This window comes from Bufo bufo, chromosome 2, assembly GCF_905171765.1.
Source record: "Bufo bufo chromosome 2, aBufBuf1.1, whole genome shotgun sequence".
Classification (NCBI taxonomy): domain Eukaryota; kingdom Metazoa; phylum Chordata; class Amphibia; order Anura; family Bufonidae; genus Bufo; species Bufo bufo.
Genome location: NC_053390.1, coordinates 607,156,176 through 607,175,111, shown reverse-complemented (window position 1 = coordinate 607,175,111; position 18,936 = coordinate 607,156,176). Strand labels below are relative to the sequence as shown.

Below are 18,936 nucleotides of genomic sequence, written 5' to 3'. Positions count from 1 at the left end.
TGACCTATCCTGTGGATAGGTCAGTATCTGATTGGTGGGGGTCTGACATCCAGGCCCCCAAGGTCTTATGAGCACCGCTGCCTTCTCGGTGTTCACAAAGCACAGCGCCGTACATTGTATAGCTATGAGGAAATTAGGTCAGTACCCGACTTGATAAGCGCCATCACGGGAAGGAGGAAACTCCAGTCGACAATGTAACAAAATCCCAGCTCTCTACATGGATATACACCTGTGAAAATAAAAGCATATGAATTGAATACATCAAGCGTCTGCTGGGATTTTGGTACATTGTATAGCTGCTGTGCTTGGTATCACAGCTCAACCCCATTCACTTTTATGGGGCTGAGCTATGCCATGTGATCTATGAATGTCTCATCACCTGGCCTAGGGAAAGCAGCGAGAAGGCCATGTCGCTTCTGCGAGTGCCGCTGTATTCTTGAACAACAGACTGGCGGGGGTCCCAGGTGTCGGACCCACCAATTAGATGGCTAATCTATAATCACAGGGAACGACCTGTTTAAAACGTAGCCTTTAATCTAATTTAGACATAAAATAACAAAAACTCCCACAGACATACATAGAAAAGAACAAAGAGAAGATATATCCTTGATGACATGGAAGATAATACTTGTAATCGTCCAAAAAATACGGGTCAGAGATGGACGGAATGGACAGAGATGGAGTCTAATCGGTCCCTATTCCTGGCCCTGGGCTAGGTAGCCCTGCCTAAGAACGGAATAGCCGCCCTGATAAGGACGATCCCGTGTTCTGGAACCTCCTTGTGAAACCTGAATAGACCCTGTAATCCTGATGGATCCCTACTGTGGGGTCTGCTCTAGGTACACAAAACAAAAAAACAAGTATAGATAAACAGTATAGAGAGCAACAGGCCAACCACACTCATAGATGCTCAGTGGTGTGGGTGGAAAGTTGCCAACAATAAATATGTCATAAAGGATGCACAGGCAGCCACAGGTATGACTATCTATGAATGTGCATCATCAAATGGACGATCTCACTGTGTAGACCCCACACACCAGAATCAATGTGCGACGTCAACACACCAAAAGTCGCCGTTCACATTTGTACATATCAGTGTATAATTTAGGATGTATATACACGTACGGCACCTGAAGCACTACATGTATTAGTATGCAATCAGGTGCCAGTGTCCCAACGCGTTTCACCCTGATTGATTGTCGGGTTCCTCAGGGGACATATATCAAAGTACAGTGCTATTATTTGGCATCAATGAGAGGTGACCAAACCGTTGGTACGGTCCTCAATTATGATGACACCATTCGACCAGATCATTCACTGGTCGCATTACGTTCAATCACCCAATAGCTTTAAGTAATCAAACACAGGGACCACATAAGGGGGCCTATGGAATACGCTGGAAGAAAGAGTCATTCGCCAGTGTGGATATATGTCCACATAGATATCCCGGCGTGCATGAGCATAAGTAATTCCCACGTAACTAGTCAGAGTGACAACCTCCTACTGTCACGGCTGAGGATGGGGGAAATCCTCAGCCGTGTGCAGCCAGGTGGTGGTATGGCTGCTTGACCAAGAAGACAGGATTAGGGAGCTGGTCACCTCCTAAAAGCATCCCTAACCTGACCCTGGCTCCTAGCTACATGAGCCAACCTTGATGGTAGGAGGGCTCATGCTCTGGAACCTAGAAGTCCCTGCTAGCCCTCAAGATGGCCCTAAGCTAGGAGCTGAGTGAGACAACCCACTCCTCCTAGGCACGGAGGAGCAGGAGTCTCAACGGCCAAGCTGTTGGGAAAAAGGGGAAACAGACTAATGGAAATGGCAGGTGAACTCAGTAGCTCAACCAACCTGCCACAGCCTTGCTGACTGGATCCCTGACACAGAGAATCCAGAACCATTAGCTGCACAAACCAACATAGGAAAATCCCAACAGACCATCACCCAGACATGACACATACAGGTAAGCATAAACTTAATAAGACATAAGACCTGAACTTAAACCTAGACTTAAACCTAGACGTAAACCTATGACCACAGTCGTGGCTCTCACAGAGGAATGGAAAGCACAGGAGGCTGCCTCAGCTAGCAAGACTGAAGCAACCTACTGAGCCCTGCTAGAGAGAGGATATATATAGGCCAAAGTGGCCACGCCCAAAGGTTGGACACACCCAGTGACATCACACACACACTGGGAAGGAAGTTAACCCTTCCAATGCCACAGAAGGGAAACACACATACATAAAGGGAAAGTGCACACAATAACATACAACACAGTGCACACAACAAACACACCTAACAAAAAGGTTGCTAGGTGTGACCGCATGCCAGGGCAGCAAGCTGCCTAGCAACGCTCAGGCTGCTCTGCTGCTAAACCCCAACACTGGTTGCCCGCGACAACCACAAGTGAAGCCACAGACAAGCGGCCCTCACCCGTGGTTGAAGACCCATGCAAAACCGCCGGCAACTGCATGCGGTAAGAAGTCACAGTCATGGGCCTGGCCGTGACACCTACAGACAGTCACATATGTGTGATGCCATGTGTGATATCATGGCCAACAAGTAACAAGATACTACTTGCGTGTCCAAAAGCGGCCAAGGATGGCCCAGGCTGTCTGTGGAGATGGTCGTATGTCCACTGTCACTCCAGCCATAGCCCGCATATACACTGTTTGAGACATAAATGATAATCAAGATTAAATGCCAGATAGGGCCGGAAACCAACCTTTTATAAGTGGGAGGAATCAGCCCCCAGTTCTCCAAGGAACTCACAGATAGTGGTGCCTCACTGTACCTGTGTGTGAGGTCTCCAAGCAGAGGAAACTGCTAGGTTTAAATAGCCCGCCCTAGAGAGATGAAGCAGGGGGCCGGACATCGTCCCGCCCCTCCCTTTCCATGCTTTGGTTAGGCACGGACATCTGGCCTGGTCACGCCTCCAATGGGCGTGCCCATGATGCTAAGTAAATATGGCCAGCCCCCCTACCTTCTAGTGCTTAACGTGGCGTACCTCCCCCGTCCCATCACGCCCATAAGGGGTGTGTCCCACTGGTGAGGGCGGACAAGTCGGCCGGCGTCCGAACCTCACTAATGACGTCACCGGCCACGCCCGATCACATGGTATCACTGGAATAGCGTCCTCGTGCCGGAGCGCCGCCTGATGATGACGCCTACCACCTCCGATCACGTGACAGATAGGTGTAAGATGACACAGTGGGATACCTGTGATGCAAGGTCCCAAAGTGATCAAATCGGGTTATTTTTATAAAACGCACTGTTATGCCACAATGAAAAGGACCCATTTTAGATACATAGACCCCGGTTAAGGAATAAAAGGCAATTTGCGCTGTATAGGTGCGCGGACCATGAACCAGTTTAATATAGATGATTAAAGTGGGGACAACATTTAAGACAGGTATTAGTCCCTACGGTACACATAATGTACGCACCAGTAGGAGGGGATAAAAATACTGCAGGCTAAATAAAGCTATTAATGAATACTCTATTATATCTTGGTGAATAGAGTTGATGGTATATATATATATATATATAAATTGATGTTATACATGGGATGGATCAAAACGGCACTGTAGTGGGGGTGGCCACATATCCTCCCCTTAAAGTTATTACAGTGCTCAAGATATATATGTCGACCCCATGTCAAATAGTATATGGCTGGCTAAAGAAAGCAGGAGTAATCGATATTTTCATTCAGTCCTGCAGGTGACATGGTGTTTAGCATATGTATCCATTTCGACTCTTTCTGTCTCAGGATAGTGTCAATGTCTCCTCCCCTGATGGAGTGTTTAACTGTTTCCACCATGGAGAAGTATATCACTTTTTGGACGATTACAAGTATCATCTTCCATGTCATCAAGGATATATCTTCTCTTTGTTCTTTTCTATGTATGTCTGTGGGAGTTTTTGTTATTTTATGTCTAAATTAGATTAAAGGCTACGTTTTAAACAGGTCGTTCCCTGTGATTACATTTATTGGATTATACACCACCTGTGGTTATTATTCCCTCTGACGGTATATCGTCTTAGCTGTGATTAAATATACTGGCTAATCTATGCCTACCAGACCCTGATAGGTTTAGACCCCCTACATGTAATAAAATATTGAGGCACTCAGGTTGAAGGTTTTGCAATTCAAGTATAGTTTTATTTCATTTTTCTGCATCATCCATTTGCCTGTGGTATATATAAAAATGACAGACTATTTCTGACCGGATGTTTCGGTCACGATGGACCTTCATCAGCGGTCATGTTATCTGGAATAGTATTAAATACATGTTTTAAATAGGTCTTTTACAGATGGCAGAGCATGAAGTTGAGTATCATATTTGTATTAATAATATAACATAACAATAAATAATTTGCAAGCAAAATTTGATATCGTTATAGCAGCAAGGTAGGCAGGTGTCCAGAGTTTGGGAAATACATATAAATACATAGAGTTCGTGAAACAAAATTCATATATTTATGGTAGTAGAAGAACATGATGGTTTATGGAGCATGATTATGTGGGTTTAGATATAAATATAAAAAGAAATATACCTTGGAGGGCAAACGACAAGGAGGGGAAAAAAAGGGGGGGTTGGTGGACATAGTGAACATGATTCTATGGGGACTCATAGAATCATGTTCACTATGTCCACCAACCCCCCCCCCCTTTTTTCCCCTCCTTGTCGTTTTCCCTCCAAGGTAAATTTATTTTTATATTTATATCTAAACCCACATAATCATGCTCCATAAACCATCATGTTCTTCTACTACCATAAATATATGAATTTTGTTTCACGAACTCTATGTATTTATATGTATTTACCAACCTCTGGACACCTGCCTACCTTGCTGCTATAACGATATCAAATTTTGCTTGTAAATTATTTATTGTTATGTTATATTATTATCACAAATATGATACTTAACTTCATGCTCTGCCGTCTGTAAAAGACCTAACGTATATACTCGAGTATAAGCCGACCCGAATATAAGCCGAGGCCCCTAATTTTACCCCCCAAAAATTATTGACTCGAGTATAAAACTAGGGTGGGAAATGCAGCTATAATGCAGAGTGTATGTGTATATAATGCACACACTCTACATTATATACACACATCTGCAAGAGGGTGACTCAGATTGATGGGAGTCTGACTCCCTGTATTTAATGCAGTGTGTGTGCATTATATACACACATACTCTGCATTAAATACAGGGAGCCATCCACAGATCTCCCCCCTAAACAGTGCCATCCACAGATCCCCCTAAACAGTGCCATCCACAGATCCCCCCTTAACAGTGCCATCCACAGATCCCCCCTCCCCTAAACAGTGCCACGATGGCACTGTTTAGGGGAGGTGGGATCTGTGGATGGCACTGTTTAGGGGGGATCTGTGGATGGCACTGTTTAGGGGGGAGATCTGTGGATGGCACTGCCATCCACAGATCCCCCTACAGTGCCATCCACAGATCTCCCTCCCCGACGCTCACAGCAGTATATTTATAAAATAATCAGTAACTACTTTAACTTTAATCATTGCTCATTGCTGAGCTCTTTACTCTGATTATTTGGATATCTTACTTTGTTTTAGCTCCGGTAATAGCAGGCAGTGCGGGCGGGCGGCGCTCACTCACTGACGTCACGCGCCTGCTTCTCCCACTAGGCGGCGCAGGCGCGTGACGTCATTGAGTGAGCGCCGCCCCCGCACTGCCTGCTATTACCGGAGCTAAAACAAAGTAAGATATCCAAATAAATAATCCAGGGCTTTACTCATTATCTCCTGGGGGGCCCCGTGGGCCCCCCTGACTTAGGGGCCCGGTCGCAATTGCGACCGCTGCGACCCCTATAGCTACGCCACTGTTGGTCTGTATTATGGCAATGTAAGTTGCCATAATACAGACCTAGACTCGAGTATAAGACAAGGGGGCTTTTTGAGCACAAAAATATGTGCCAAAAAACTCGTCTTATACTCGAGTATATACACTGCGTGCAGAATTATTAGGCAAATGAGTATTTTGACCACATCATCCTCTTTATGCATGTTGTCTTACTCCAAGCTGTATAGGCTCGAAAGCCTACTATCAATTAAGCATATTAGGTGATGTGCATCTCTGTAATGAGAAGGGGTGTGGTCTAATGACATCAACACCCTATATTAGGTGTGCATAATTATTAGGCAACTTCCTTTCCTTTGGCAAAATGGGTCAAAAGAAGGACTTGACAGGCTCAGAAAAGTCAAAAATAGTGAGATATCTTGCAGAGGGATGCAGCACTCTTAAAATTGCAAAGCTTCTGAAGCGTGATCATCGAACAATCAAGCGTTTCATTCAAAGTAGTCAACAGGGTCGCAAGAAGCGTGTGGAAAAACCAAGGCGCAAAATAACTGCCCATGAACTGAGAAAAGTCAAGCGTGCAGCTGCCAAGATGCCACTTGCCACCAGTTTGGCCATATTTCAGAGCTGCAACATCACTGGAGTGCCCAAAAGCACAAGGTGTGCAATACTCAGAGACATGGCCAAGGTAAGAAAGGCTGAAAGACGACCACCACTGAACAAGACACACAAGCTGAAACGTCAAGACTGGGCCAAGAAATATCTCAAGACTGATTTTTCTAAGGTTTTATGGACTGATGAAATGAGAGTGAGTCTTGATGGGCCAGATGGATGGGCCCGTGGCTGGATTGGTAAAGGGCAGAGAGCTCCAGTCCGACTCAGACGCCAGCAAGGTGGAGGTGGAGTACTGGTTTGGGCTGGTATCATCAAAGATGAGCTTGTGGGGCCTTTTCGGGTTGAGGATGGAGTCAAGCTCAACTCCCAGTCCTACTGCCAGTTTCTGGAAGACACCTTCTTCAAGCAGTGGTACAGGAAGAAGTCTGCATCCTTCAAGAAAAACATGATTTTCATGCAGGACAATGCTCCATCACACGCGTCCAAGTACTCCACAGCGTGGCTGGCAAGAAAGGGTATAAAAGAAGAAAATCTAATGACATGGCCTCCTTGTTCACCTGATCTGAACCCCATTGAGAACCTGTGGTCCATCATCAAATGTGAGATTTACAAGGAGGGAAAACAGTACACCTCTCTGAACAGTGTCTGGGAGGCTGTGGTTGCTGCTGCACGCAATGTTGATGGTGAACAGATCAAAACACTGACAGAATCCATGGATGGCAGGCTTTTGAGTGTCCTTGCAAAGAAAGGTGGCTATATTGGTCACTGATTTGTTTTTGTTTTGTTTTTGAATGTCAGAAATGTATATTTGTGAATGTTGAGATGTTATATTGGTTTCACTGGTAAAAATAAATAATTGAAATGGGTATATATTTGATTTTTGTTAAGTTGCCTAATAATTATGCACAGTAATAGTCACCTGCACACACAGATATCCCCCTAAAATAGCTAAAACTAAAAACAAACTAAAAACTACTTCCAAAAATATTCAGCTTTGATATTAATGAGTTTTTTGGGTTCATTGAGAACATGGTTGTTGTTCAATAATAAAATTAATCCTCAAAAATACAACTTGCCTAATAATTCTGCACTCCCTGTACAGTATTTAAAACATGTATTTAATACTATTCCAGATAACATGACCGCTGATGAAGGTCCATCGTGACCGAAACGTCCGGTCCGAAATAGTCTGTCATTTTTACATATACCATGAGCAAATGGATGATGCAGAAAAATGAAATAAAACTATACTTGAATTGAAAAACCTTCACCCTGAGTGCCTCAATATTTTATTACTTGGATCACGGCCTAACAGCCCTTGATTGGCACCGGTGATATCCTTTGAACAGAGTGCGGTTCCTCACTTTACTATAGATCCCCTACATGTCACCCTTTAATAAGAGGTACATGTGAGACCTGGTGGTGCATGCATTTGACTTTGGCACATCATCCCTCTCCACTTTCACTGGGTAGTCTTCTCCCTCAGTTGGTTAGTCGTGGCATGGTCTTCTATCTTCTTAACTCTCTCTCTCCTCTAACTATGCCATCTGATACTGAATCTTTTGTCCAACTTTTTCAGGACTTCGCTTCTTCCTTTCTCTTTTATTTCAATTTAAAAAACTGTCTGCCCCATTGCTACAGATACACTTTCTTTCAATAGACCTCTCAATGCTTTTGAGGATATTCTATCCACTTATTCCCCGATTAAATGATTGGTTTCTTCTGTATACCATAATTTCACTCGTCTGCAAACTATGGTAAAGCATTCTTTCCTATTATCTTGGGAACAGGAGCTGGGCATCTCACTCACAGAGGCCGATACCAAAAACATTCTCAAGTACTTACATGGTTTTTCCATCTGCGATAGGCTCCAGGAAAATCATTACAAACTACTCACCAGATGGTATACAACACCAGAACAGCTGTATGCATATAAACTATCCCCCTCAAACTTATGTTAGTGAAGTAATAAGAACGCTGGCTTTTTACCTCACATTTGGTGGGATTGCCCATGTAGCATATCATACCATACTGGAACCAGATTGAGACCATTATTCGTTAGATTGCTGACCCTGATTTCTCCTTTCTTCATTGTAATAGTCATGTTGGCTAAACCTTCTCTTAAGTACATGCCTTTGAAGCAGTACCTTATTACTCACTTGTTGGCCTTTGTGAAATCTTTGATCCCTCCACATTGGCTACAAGTGCGCCCACCTTCTATCCAGGAATGGATTGATAACGTTAAACAGATTTTCTGCTTTGAGGAGCTCAATAGCTGTTCCTTGTGATGCCATCATTTTTTTGGAGTGTTTGTTCTCCCTGAAGAGACACCGGCAATCTGTTGGATCGGAAGCTCAGCTCTTTCCCTTCTTCCTGACCGTCTGTTCTTTGATTCACTATTTGGATTATAATTTACGCTACTTATTGTGTTTTTTAAACACCCCCTCCCTCTTTTACTTTCTCCCCTTGTTTATATTCTGTTGCCTCTATTAAAATTTTGACACGGTGGAGCCTTTCTTTTTTGCCATCATTATTAACAGGACTATATTTACCTACAATGTTTGTTTATCTCGCTCCATACCTCCTTGAGATATGGAGCTAAATGTATGTGGTTTGTTTATGTTGCTTTTTGTAAAAAATCAATAAAATAAGAACTTAAAGGGTTTCTACCACTTCGTTTCACATAATTAGCTGTCAGACACTAGCGATCCGCTAGTGTCTGCTCTGCCAAACCATCCTAATATAATAGCTTTTGGGGCAGCCGTTTCGCTAAAAAAAGAACTTTTATTGATATGCTAATGAGCCTCTAGGTGCTATGGGGGCGTCATTAGCACCTAGAGGCTCGGTCTACCTTCACAAACTGCAACCGCCCAGCGCGTCCCTCCAGCCCGCCCATCTCCTCCTGAATGCGATCCTCCCTGTGAGCGTATGTATTCGGCGCATGCGCAGTGAATGTCTGACCGCTTCCCTGCTCAGATATCTCCACTGCGCGATGACGTCATAGTGCTCCGAGGAACAGGCGCAGTGGAGATGTCTGAGCAGGGAAGCGGTCAGACATTCACTGCGCATGCGCCGAATACATACGCTCACAGGGAGGATCGCATTCAGGAGGAGATGGGCGGGCTGGAGGGACGCGCTGGGCGGCGGCAGTTTGTGAAGGTAGACCGAGCCTCTAGGTGCTAATGACGCCCCCATAGCACCTAGAGGCTCATTAGCATATCAATAAAAGTTCTTTTTTTAGCGAAACGGCTGCCCCAAAAGCTATTATATTAGGATGGTTTGGCAGAGCAGACACTAGCGGATCGCTAGTGTCTGACAGCTAATTATGTGAAACGAAGTGGTAGAAACCCTTTAAAAAGAAAAATGCAAATTGCAATTTTTCACAGAAATGGCATTTCAGTGCCCAATATGCTATGCCCAGCTGGTGCCATCTGAGACTCACAACACACTACTTGAATTATTAGGAAGGTTCTACTGCGTATGGAAATGTCATAACCATGGATGATAGCTACTGTATGGACACACGGCAGGGCTCAGAAGGGAAGGATATAATTTGGCTTTTGGAGTGTGAACTTTGCTGAAATGGTTATTGGGTGCTACATCACATTTGCAGAGACCCTGATGTACTCATACAGTGGAAACCCTCAATAAGTGAACGCATTTTGGAAATTACACTCCTCAAGTTATTTATGAAGGGGTGAAGGGAGCATTTTGCATAAATAAATGAGCAAGGGATATCGCTGAATGAAAATTGCAAGTATTTCACAGATATAGCATTTCAGTGCTCAGTACGATGTACTCTGCTTAGCCATCTGAGGCATACCACACCCCTTAAATTGTTAGGTGGGTTCTACTGGGTACAGAAATGCCACAAATATAGGCGTAAACTGCTGTTTGGTTACACTGCTGGCTTCAGAAAAGAAAGACCACCTTTTGTCTTTTGTAGCTCAGATTTTGATGAATTGATTTTCAGACGCCATGTTGATTTTGCAGTGCTTCTGGGGTACCTGTATTTTCTGTGAAATATATATATATATATATATATATATATATATATATACATACATTTTCTCTCGTGGATCTGTGTGAGTGTTTATTTTTTGCGGATTCAGGAGATACTGTATCTCCTTATGGACAGCTTCTTAATCGGCATGAGGAGTCTTGTAGACCAGGCAATGCTCCTGTGAAATTCTGGGAGGGTATGCAAATGAGCTCTTAACAAGCTCTGCTTCTAATGCCACCAGATGAAAGGTAGCTATCCCATAAGTCAATGTTCAACCTTTTAAACAGGCCTTGAGACATGACTTGGATACTAATTAAACCAGCATCTCATCTGAAGACAGCTGTTTCTAGGTGATAGCTAGAGTTGAGCGGACACCTGGATGTACGGGTTCGACGGGTTCGGCCGAACTTCGGAAAAAAGTTCGAGTTCGGGACCCGAACTTGACCCGAACTTGACCCCGAACCCCATTGAAGTCAATGGGGACCCGAACTTTTAAGCACTAAAATGGCTGTAAAAATGTCATGGAAAGGGCTAGAGGGCTGCACATGGCATCAAAATGTGGTTAAGAGCATGGCAAGTGCTCTGCAAACAAATGAGGATAGGGAAATTACTTTAAATAACATAAAATACGTAAAAACAAAAAATAATAATCTTGATCTAGGAGGACCAGGTCCATATGGAGTAGGAGGTTGAGGAGGCGGTGGATGTGGCGGTGTAGGTGGAAGCGGCGGTGGAGGAGGAGGTAGCCTACACTGGTTTTTGGTTTTAAATTTTATTTTTAAAATTAGGGTACACCCCAAAACATTGGGAAATATAACCTGTAATAACCCCCTCCAGTCATGCTAAACACATGTTCAGACAATACACTGGCTGCAGGGCAGGCAAGCACCTCCAAGGGGTAAAGGGCAAGCTCAGGTCATGTGTCCAATTTGGAGACCCAGAAGTTGCAGGGGCTGACCCCTGTCAGTCAGTTCGTGTAGGCGTGTGCACACTTACTGCCCCACCATGTAAAGGGCTAGAGGGCTGCAAATGGCATCAAAATGTGGTTAAGAGCATGGCAAGTGCTCTGCAAACAAATGAGGATAGGGAAATGACTTTAAATAACATAAAATACGTAAAAACAAAAAATAATAATCTTGATCTAGGAGGACCAGGTCCATATGGAGTAGGAGGTTGAGGAGGCGGTGGATGTGGCGGTGTAGGTGGAAGCGGCGGTGGAGGAGGAGGTAGCCTACACTGGTTTTTGGTTTTAAATTTTATTTTTAAAATTAGGGTACACCCCAAAACATTGGGAAATATAACCTGTAATAACCCCCTCCAGTCATGCTAAACACATGTTCAGACAATACACTGGCTGCAGGGCAGGCAAGCACCTCCAAGGGGTAAAGGGCAAGCTTAGGCCATGTGTCCAATTTGGAGACCCAGAAGTTGCAGGGGCTGACCCCTGTCAGTCAGTTCGTGTAGGCGTGTGCACACTTACTGCCCCACCATGTAAAGGGCTAGAGGGCTGCAAATGGCATCAAAATGTGGTTAAGAGCATGGCAAGTGCTCTGCAAACAAATGAGGATAGGGAAATGACTTTAAATAACATAAAATACGTAAAAACAAAAAATAATAATCTTGATCTAGGAGGACCAGGTCCATATGGAGTAGGAGGTTGAGGAGGCGGTGGATGTGGCGGTGTAGGTGGAAGCGGCGGTGGAGGAGGAGGTAGCCTACACTGGTTTTTGGTTTTAAATTTTATTTTTAAAATTAGGGTACACCCCAAAACATTGGGAAATATAACCTGTAATAACCCCCTCCAGTCATGCTAAACACATGTTCAGACAATACACTGGCTGCAGGGCAGGCAAGCACCTCCAAGGGGTAAAGGGCAAGCTCAGGTCATGTGTCCAATTTGGAGACCCAGAAGTTGCAGGGGCTGACCCCTGTCAGTCAGTTCGTGTAGGCGTGTGCACACTTACTGCCCCACCATGTCGCACGTCCCCGTGATGTTCACGATCCAATTTGATATCTGCTCTATCAACTTTCGATGTTCTTTTATGCGTCTACCATGGTGATCACGGGTGGCGGGGAATCAGGGTTCCAGACCAGAGAGGGAGCGTGAGAATGAGAGACCACATCCAAGGGAGGATTCATTTTTTCTAATTTAAAATTAGAGTTGAAATATGGGAGAAATGATTAAAGAATAAAAGTGTGACAACTTTTCAAAGTTTAAGCATTGAATGAAAGGATGTGGTGCGCATTAATTACTGAATAATTTATTACATTTTATTCCCTGTCACCTATGCATAGCAGATGTTTATTCACGTCTAAAATTGTATAATGTCAACCCAAGAATGTAACAGAAAAAGTATTGAAATCTATTAAGCTGTCAACTAGGTAGAGGAGGGATATATTACACCCAAAAATTGGTGAATTTCACCAAAAAATTTAACTGACAATTATTTTTTTTTTCCGGTCTACTAGGTATAGGAGTGGTACATCACACCCAAAAATTGGTGAATTTCACCAGAATACATAACTGACAATTATTTTTTTTAACCTGTCTACTAGGTATAGCAGTGGTACTATACACCCAAAAATTAGTTTATTTCGCCAGAAAATGTAACTGACAATTTTTTTATTTTTTTTACCGTTCCACTAGATATAGCATAAAATTGGTGAATTTCACCATAAAATGTAAATGACAATTTATATATTTTTTAACCGGCCTACTAGGTATAGCAGTGGTACTATACATCCAAAAATTGGTTAATTTCACCCGAAAAAGTAAATGACAATTTTTTTTTTGTTTAACCTGTCTACTAGGTATAGCAGTGGTACTATAGACCCAAAAATTTGTTCATTTCACCATAAAATGTAACTGAGAATTTTTTTTTTTTACCGGTCTACTAGGTATAGCAGTGGTACTATACACCCAAAAATTGGTGAATTTCACCCGAAAATGTAAATGACAAAGTAGTGAAATTATATAAAATAAAACACGTACAAAAAAAAAAATGGATTTATGAGGTGGAGTTCCATATGGAGTAGGAGTTTGAGGAGGCGGTGGACGTAGCGGAGTAGGTGGAAGCGGCAGTGGAGGAGGACGAGATAGCCAACACAGGAATTTGGTTTTAATTTAATTTTGTAAAATTAAGGTACACTCCAAAAGAGTGTGAAATATCCAAAATGCAAACATGAGCAATTGCGCTGCAGTATAACAATGGCTGGTTAGTGCCGATATACATATCTATTCTGCACAAGGTACGGACAAGTCCAAGGCGTAAAGGGCAAGCTCAGGCCATGTGCCCAATTTGGAGACCCAGAAGTTAAAGGGCGCAGACCCGTCATTCAGTACATGTAGGCGTGTGCACACATACTGCTCCACCATGTTGGTGAAATTCTGCCTCCTGCTAAGACGTTCCATATCAGCTGGTGGTGCTGGTTGTTGTGTCGTGCCATGCTAACCCTGCCTTCTGAGGTGCTGGCGGTGCCCCAGCTGCATTGGCGACCTCTTCCTCATCCTCTGCCTTCGCCTTGTGCTTCCACTGTGCCCACGCTGTCAGGTGGGAATGCCACCAGCAGCGCGTCTACCAGCGTGCGCTTGTACTCGCGCATCTTACGATCACGCTCCAGTGAGGGAATTAAGGACGGTACGTTGTCCTTGTGACGGGGATCCAGCAGTGTGGCCACCAAGTAATCAGCACAAGTTAGAATGTGGGCAACTCGGCGATCGTTGCGGAGACACTGCAGCATGTAATCGTTCATGTGTGCCAGGCTGCCCAGAGGCAACGAAAAGCTCTCCTCTGTGGGAGGTGTATCGTCTGTGTCCTCTGTATCCCCCCATGCATGCACCAGTGATGGCCATAAGCTGGTCTGGGTTCCACCCTGCTGTGAACATGGTTCCTCCTCCTCCATCTCATCATCCTCCACCTCCTCATCCTCCAGAACTGTGCCCTGGCTGGACAATTGTGTACCTTGGGTTTGTGGGTGCAGGAACCCACCCTCGGAGCCACTTGGGAATGACTGGCCGGAAACTTTGCACTTAAATGCCTGGTCATGCAGGCTGTGCTCAGGTTGAGAACGTTTATGCCTCACTTCAGGCTCTGATTGCACAGAGTGCAAACCACTCGTGTCTTGTTGTCAGCACATTGTCTGAAGAACTACCACGCCAGGGAACTCCTTGGAGCTGGCTTTGGTGTGCTCCGTCCCTTCCTGTGGTGGGCAGTAGGAGGCGTACTGTCTAGAGGACGGCTGCTCTGCTTTTGCACCCTGCTCCCTCTTCTGCTGTGCTGGTGGCTCTGTGCGACCACCGCATCTTGCTCCGTACTAAATAGGTCACTCGCATGACCTTGATTCCATGTGGGGTCCTCCACATCATCTTCCACCCAGTCTTCAACCCTGCCTTCCTTGTCGGTCCGCACACTTTCGAAAGCCCCAGCAGTTGGCACCTGTTTTTCGTCATCATCCGAGACGTGCTGCGACGGTCCTCCCATGTACTCATCTCGAAAGATAAGTGGTTGGGCATCTCTTCCACTTCTGGGGCAGGGCTAGGTGGATGGCCCTGGGAAACCCTGCTAACAGAGTCATCGAAAAGCAGAAGAGACTGCTGCATGACTTGGAGCTCAGACTCCTTGGCTGATTTGCAAGGGGGTAAAAGACTGATGGACATCGGCTGCAGGTGCCAACTGTGGTCTTTCAGCAGGAGACTGGGTGGGAGACAATGTGAAGGAACTGGATCCACTGTCAGCAACCCAATCTACTATCACCTGTACTTGTTCAGGCCTCACCAGTCATAGAGCAGCATTAGGCCCGACCAAATACCGCTGCAGGTTTTGTCGCCTACTCGCACCTAAGGAAGGGGTTTCACTTGTGCATGTAGCTGGCACAGATCGACCACGTCCTCTCCCTGCAACAGGAGCTCCAACAGCAGCACAACGACCTGGGCCACGTCCCTTATTTGACGCTTTCCTCATATTTTTCGAATTTAGGATCTTGCCCTAAATGGGTGTTTAATTAATAGTAGAATAGAAAGACAGTATGTAAAAGGTGTATCTCACACGGTCTGAACCAGTGTAGGCCTAAATTAAATATTTCTTTGCACAAAATGGCTGTATTTCAAATGGCTGTACTTAAAAAGCCTGATTCAAACACCTAAACACCTGTATGTAGAGGGGGTATCTCACACGGTCTGAACCAGGGAGGAAGGTATAGGATAAGCATAATACACATATACCCGCTCCTCCCTCGCCGAGATCGCTCGTCAGATAGTATGAACTTTCCTCCACGTCCCAAAGGAATGGTAGTCAAGGTTCCAAATGGAGAGTTCTTTATTGCATAAATAAATCTCAACGCGTTTCGGGGTATCTCCCCTTTCTCAAGAGCAGTGTGAATTTAATTCACAGGTGTATTATGCTTATCCTATACCTCCCTCCCTGGTGAAGTAAGTCCCCCTTCGTTTTAACCATTTTTAAACACCGTCTATCATTTTGAAGTACTCTCGCAGTGATACATGCTCCGCCATATATCGAGACTGTGAAATAGAATCAATAAACATAGACACAGTGATATATGCTATGCCATATATCGAGACTGTGAAACAGAATCACTAACCAAAATAGTATAGACACAGTGATATATGCTCTGTCATATATCGATACTGTGAAGTAGAACCATCCACAAAAATAGTACAGGTGTAACCTCCCATTGACCTACTACACATATCCCATCCGTTTCCCTTCAGCTTGGCGCCCCTGTGCTATTGCCTACCCTCCCCACAACCACCTGGGCCACTTAGGGCAAGTCTATAGCACTATTTTTTCTTTATTTTTATCTCTGTAATTACCTTGCAGTGCACCTACGTACACTGTTTTAGGGTGCAGCCTTGGTAACCATCCACCATATCACCCCCTACCCCATCCCAAACACTCCGTCATTTCCCAATAGTCCTCCTGGCGCTCCAGAATCCACTCCTTTTTTCTTTTTTACTGCCCATACATTTTTTCTCCTTTCCCTCTTGTTCATGGAGAGGCCCAATGACTAGATTTATGATGTTATTCAAGTAGTATGGGCTTGTCACTGTACCATTCACAAAGTGTAGTGCAGTTCTCTATTAACTAGACTGTAACACCACCACCACCACCAAAGGCTCATCTGGTGATATCAGTTAGCGCTCTCCTTGACATCTTCAACATCGTTAATGGACATCATTTCTGCTCAGCGTGAACTGACTTTAATCAGTGAACAGCAATGAAGCCCACTAGTCCCTCGTCCACTGTAGATGCTTCCTGACCCATGTAAGACGATGATGGAGCCTGTGATCTGGTACCCTTGCAGTTCGTCTTGGTCTCGTGATGTCAAAATGTGAACAGCATGGTGAGGAGGACTGTTTAAATACCAATTCTAATTGAAATTTATTGGGGAAATTCACGGATCAAACACCTGTTGCGAATTTTGCAGTTAAGCTCCTTGTTAAAGAACAGCAAGTTGTGCAAAAAGTACTGAAACATTGAACAGTTAGACATGTGTATTCAAAGTTTAGAGAAGGTCACATTAAAGGGCTTCTGTCACCCCCCAAAAGTCATTTTTCATTTTTGGGCTAATTAAAATCCTTATAGTGCGATTATTCAATATAAAGTGCTCTTACCTTTTTCTGTTGTTTAGTTTCTTTAAAAACCGCACTTTTATAATATGTTAATTACCTTGCTACCAGCAAGTAGGGCAGTTACTTGCTGGTAGCCGCCGAATCCTCCTTTAAAAAAAACGCCCCCTCCTCCTGTTGATTGACAGGGCCAGCGAGCGCTCTCATCCTCCGGCTGGCCCTGTCTGCAATTCAAATCCCGCTCCTGCTCCTTACGTGTCTTCATTCGGCGCAGGCGCTCTGAGAGAAGGACGCTCGCTTCCTCAGCACGCCCTCAGTGCGCCTGCGCCGATGACGTCACCTCTAAACCCGAAAGAGAAGACGTCATTGGCGCAGGCGCACTTAGGAAGTGCTGAGGAAGCGAGCGTCCTTCTCTCAGAGCGCCTGCGCCGAATGAAGACACGTAAGGCGCAGGCGCAGGATTTGAATTGCAGACAGGGCCAGCCGGAGGAGGAGAGCGCTCGCTGGCCCTGTCAATCAACAGGAGGAGGGGTCGTTTTTTTGAAAGGAGGATGCGGCGGGTACCAGCAAGTAACCGCCCTACTTGCTGGTAGCAAGGTAATTAACATATTATAAAAGTGCGGTTTTTAAAGAAACTAAACAACAAAAAAAGGTAAGAGCACTATATATTGAATAATCGCACTATAAGGATTTTAATTAGCCCAAAAATGAAAAATGACTTTTGGGGGGTGACAGAAGCACTTTAAGTTCACCTGCAAAGGATAGAGTGCATTTTATGTTCGTCCTGAAATTTCACTACTTTGTGAGTAGTGCATGTGTAAACTTCTGCATGAATGCGCGTTTTTGGTGCAAATAATTGTTTTGATGCATTATATAAACTAATTCTTGTTTGTTACAAAATTACCTAAAGGTAAACATGGTTATCAACAGTCAGTCAGAGCACCTGCACTCATCAGGTTGTCTGCTTTTAGGAAATATATTGTATAGGTTTTGGGATTTCACTTACTTTGCAAGGACTGTAATCCCTGCATGTTATAGGTTGCAACTTTTTAAAATTTCCAGCTTAAAATCACATTTTTGATCTTTTCAATTCTGGGAATTTTATGAAGATATGCTAATGTACAATAAATTTAAGCCTAAGTGGTATGTATGAACTCTGCACATGTTGAATGTTTATTGTGTGTAAGAGGTGTGATCCATATAACTTTCTTACCCACTAATTACTATAAACTTTTATGCAAATGTTACGGAAAATTACACTTTGACCCAAAGATGCATGAAGGTGACTGTGTGTATAAAGTGCTGAGTGGCATATTTACAATATGCTGGGTGTCTACTTTCATAAAGTATACACGTATTGGGGAATTATTATAATGTTTTTGTAATTTAGGTTTTATTTTGTACATGTAAAAACTGTGAAAATTTTCCTGGCTATCAGAGCGGCAAAATGGTAGCAAAAAGGTTAAAGTGAGAGCAACATATATGGTATGGCTATGGGTAAATATATGACTGCTGGTGGTATCAAATTCTATTAATTTAGAATCCATTTTCTTATCGCTATAAATGAATAATATTTACCTATTTTATTATACTTTCCTTTTTCTTTTCCTTCTAAAGCATTTATTTTTAGATGCAACATTCGCCCCTCCTATGCCAAAGTTTGTTTCCTTTTTTTGTGTAATTTTACAGGTGCCTTTGCGTGCAAAATGGTCCCATTTGTTCAGTCTACAGCCATTGTCACAGAGATCCTCACAATGACATGCATTGCCATAGAAAGGCATCAGGGAATCATACATCCTTTAAAAATGAAGTGGCAGTACACTAATAGAAGAGCTTTTACAATGCTAGGTAAGCAATGTAATGTAAATGTATTAATAAATTGTGACATGTTATAGTTCTGGCG

General features: G+C 43.9%; 1 protein-coding gene across 1 annotated transcript in view; it reads left to right on the top strand.

The window, feature by feature from the left end:
* Positions 1-18,936, top strand: part of QRFPR (pyroglutamylated RFamide peptide receptor) — a 150,373-nt gene that overhangs the window by 35,092 nt on the left and 96,345 nt on the right. Inside the window, exon 2 of the mRNA XM_040419877.1 lies at positions 18,723-18,881. Coding sequence (XP_040275811.1) covers positions 18,723-18,881 — 159 coding nt within the window. The remainder of the gene's footprint in view (positions 1-18,722; positions 18,882-18,936) is intronic.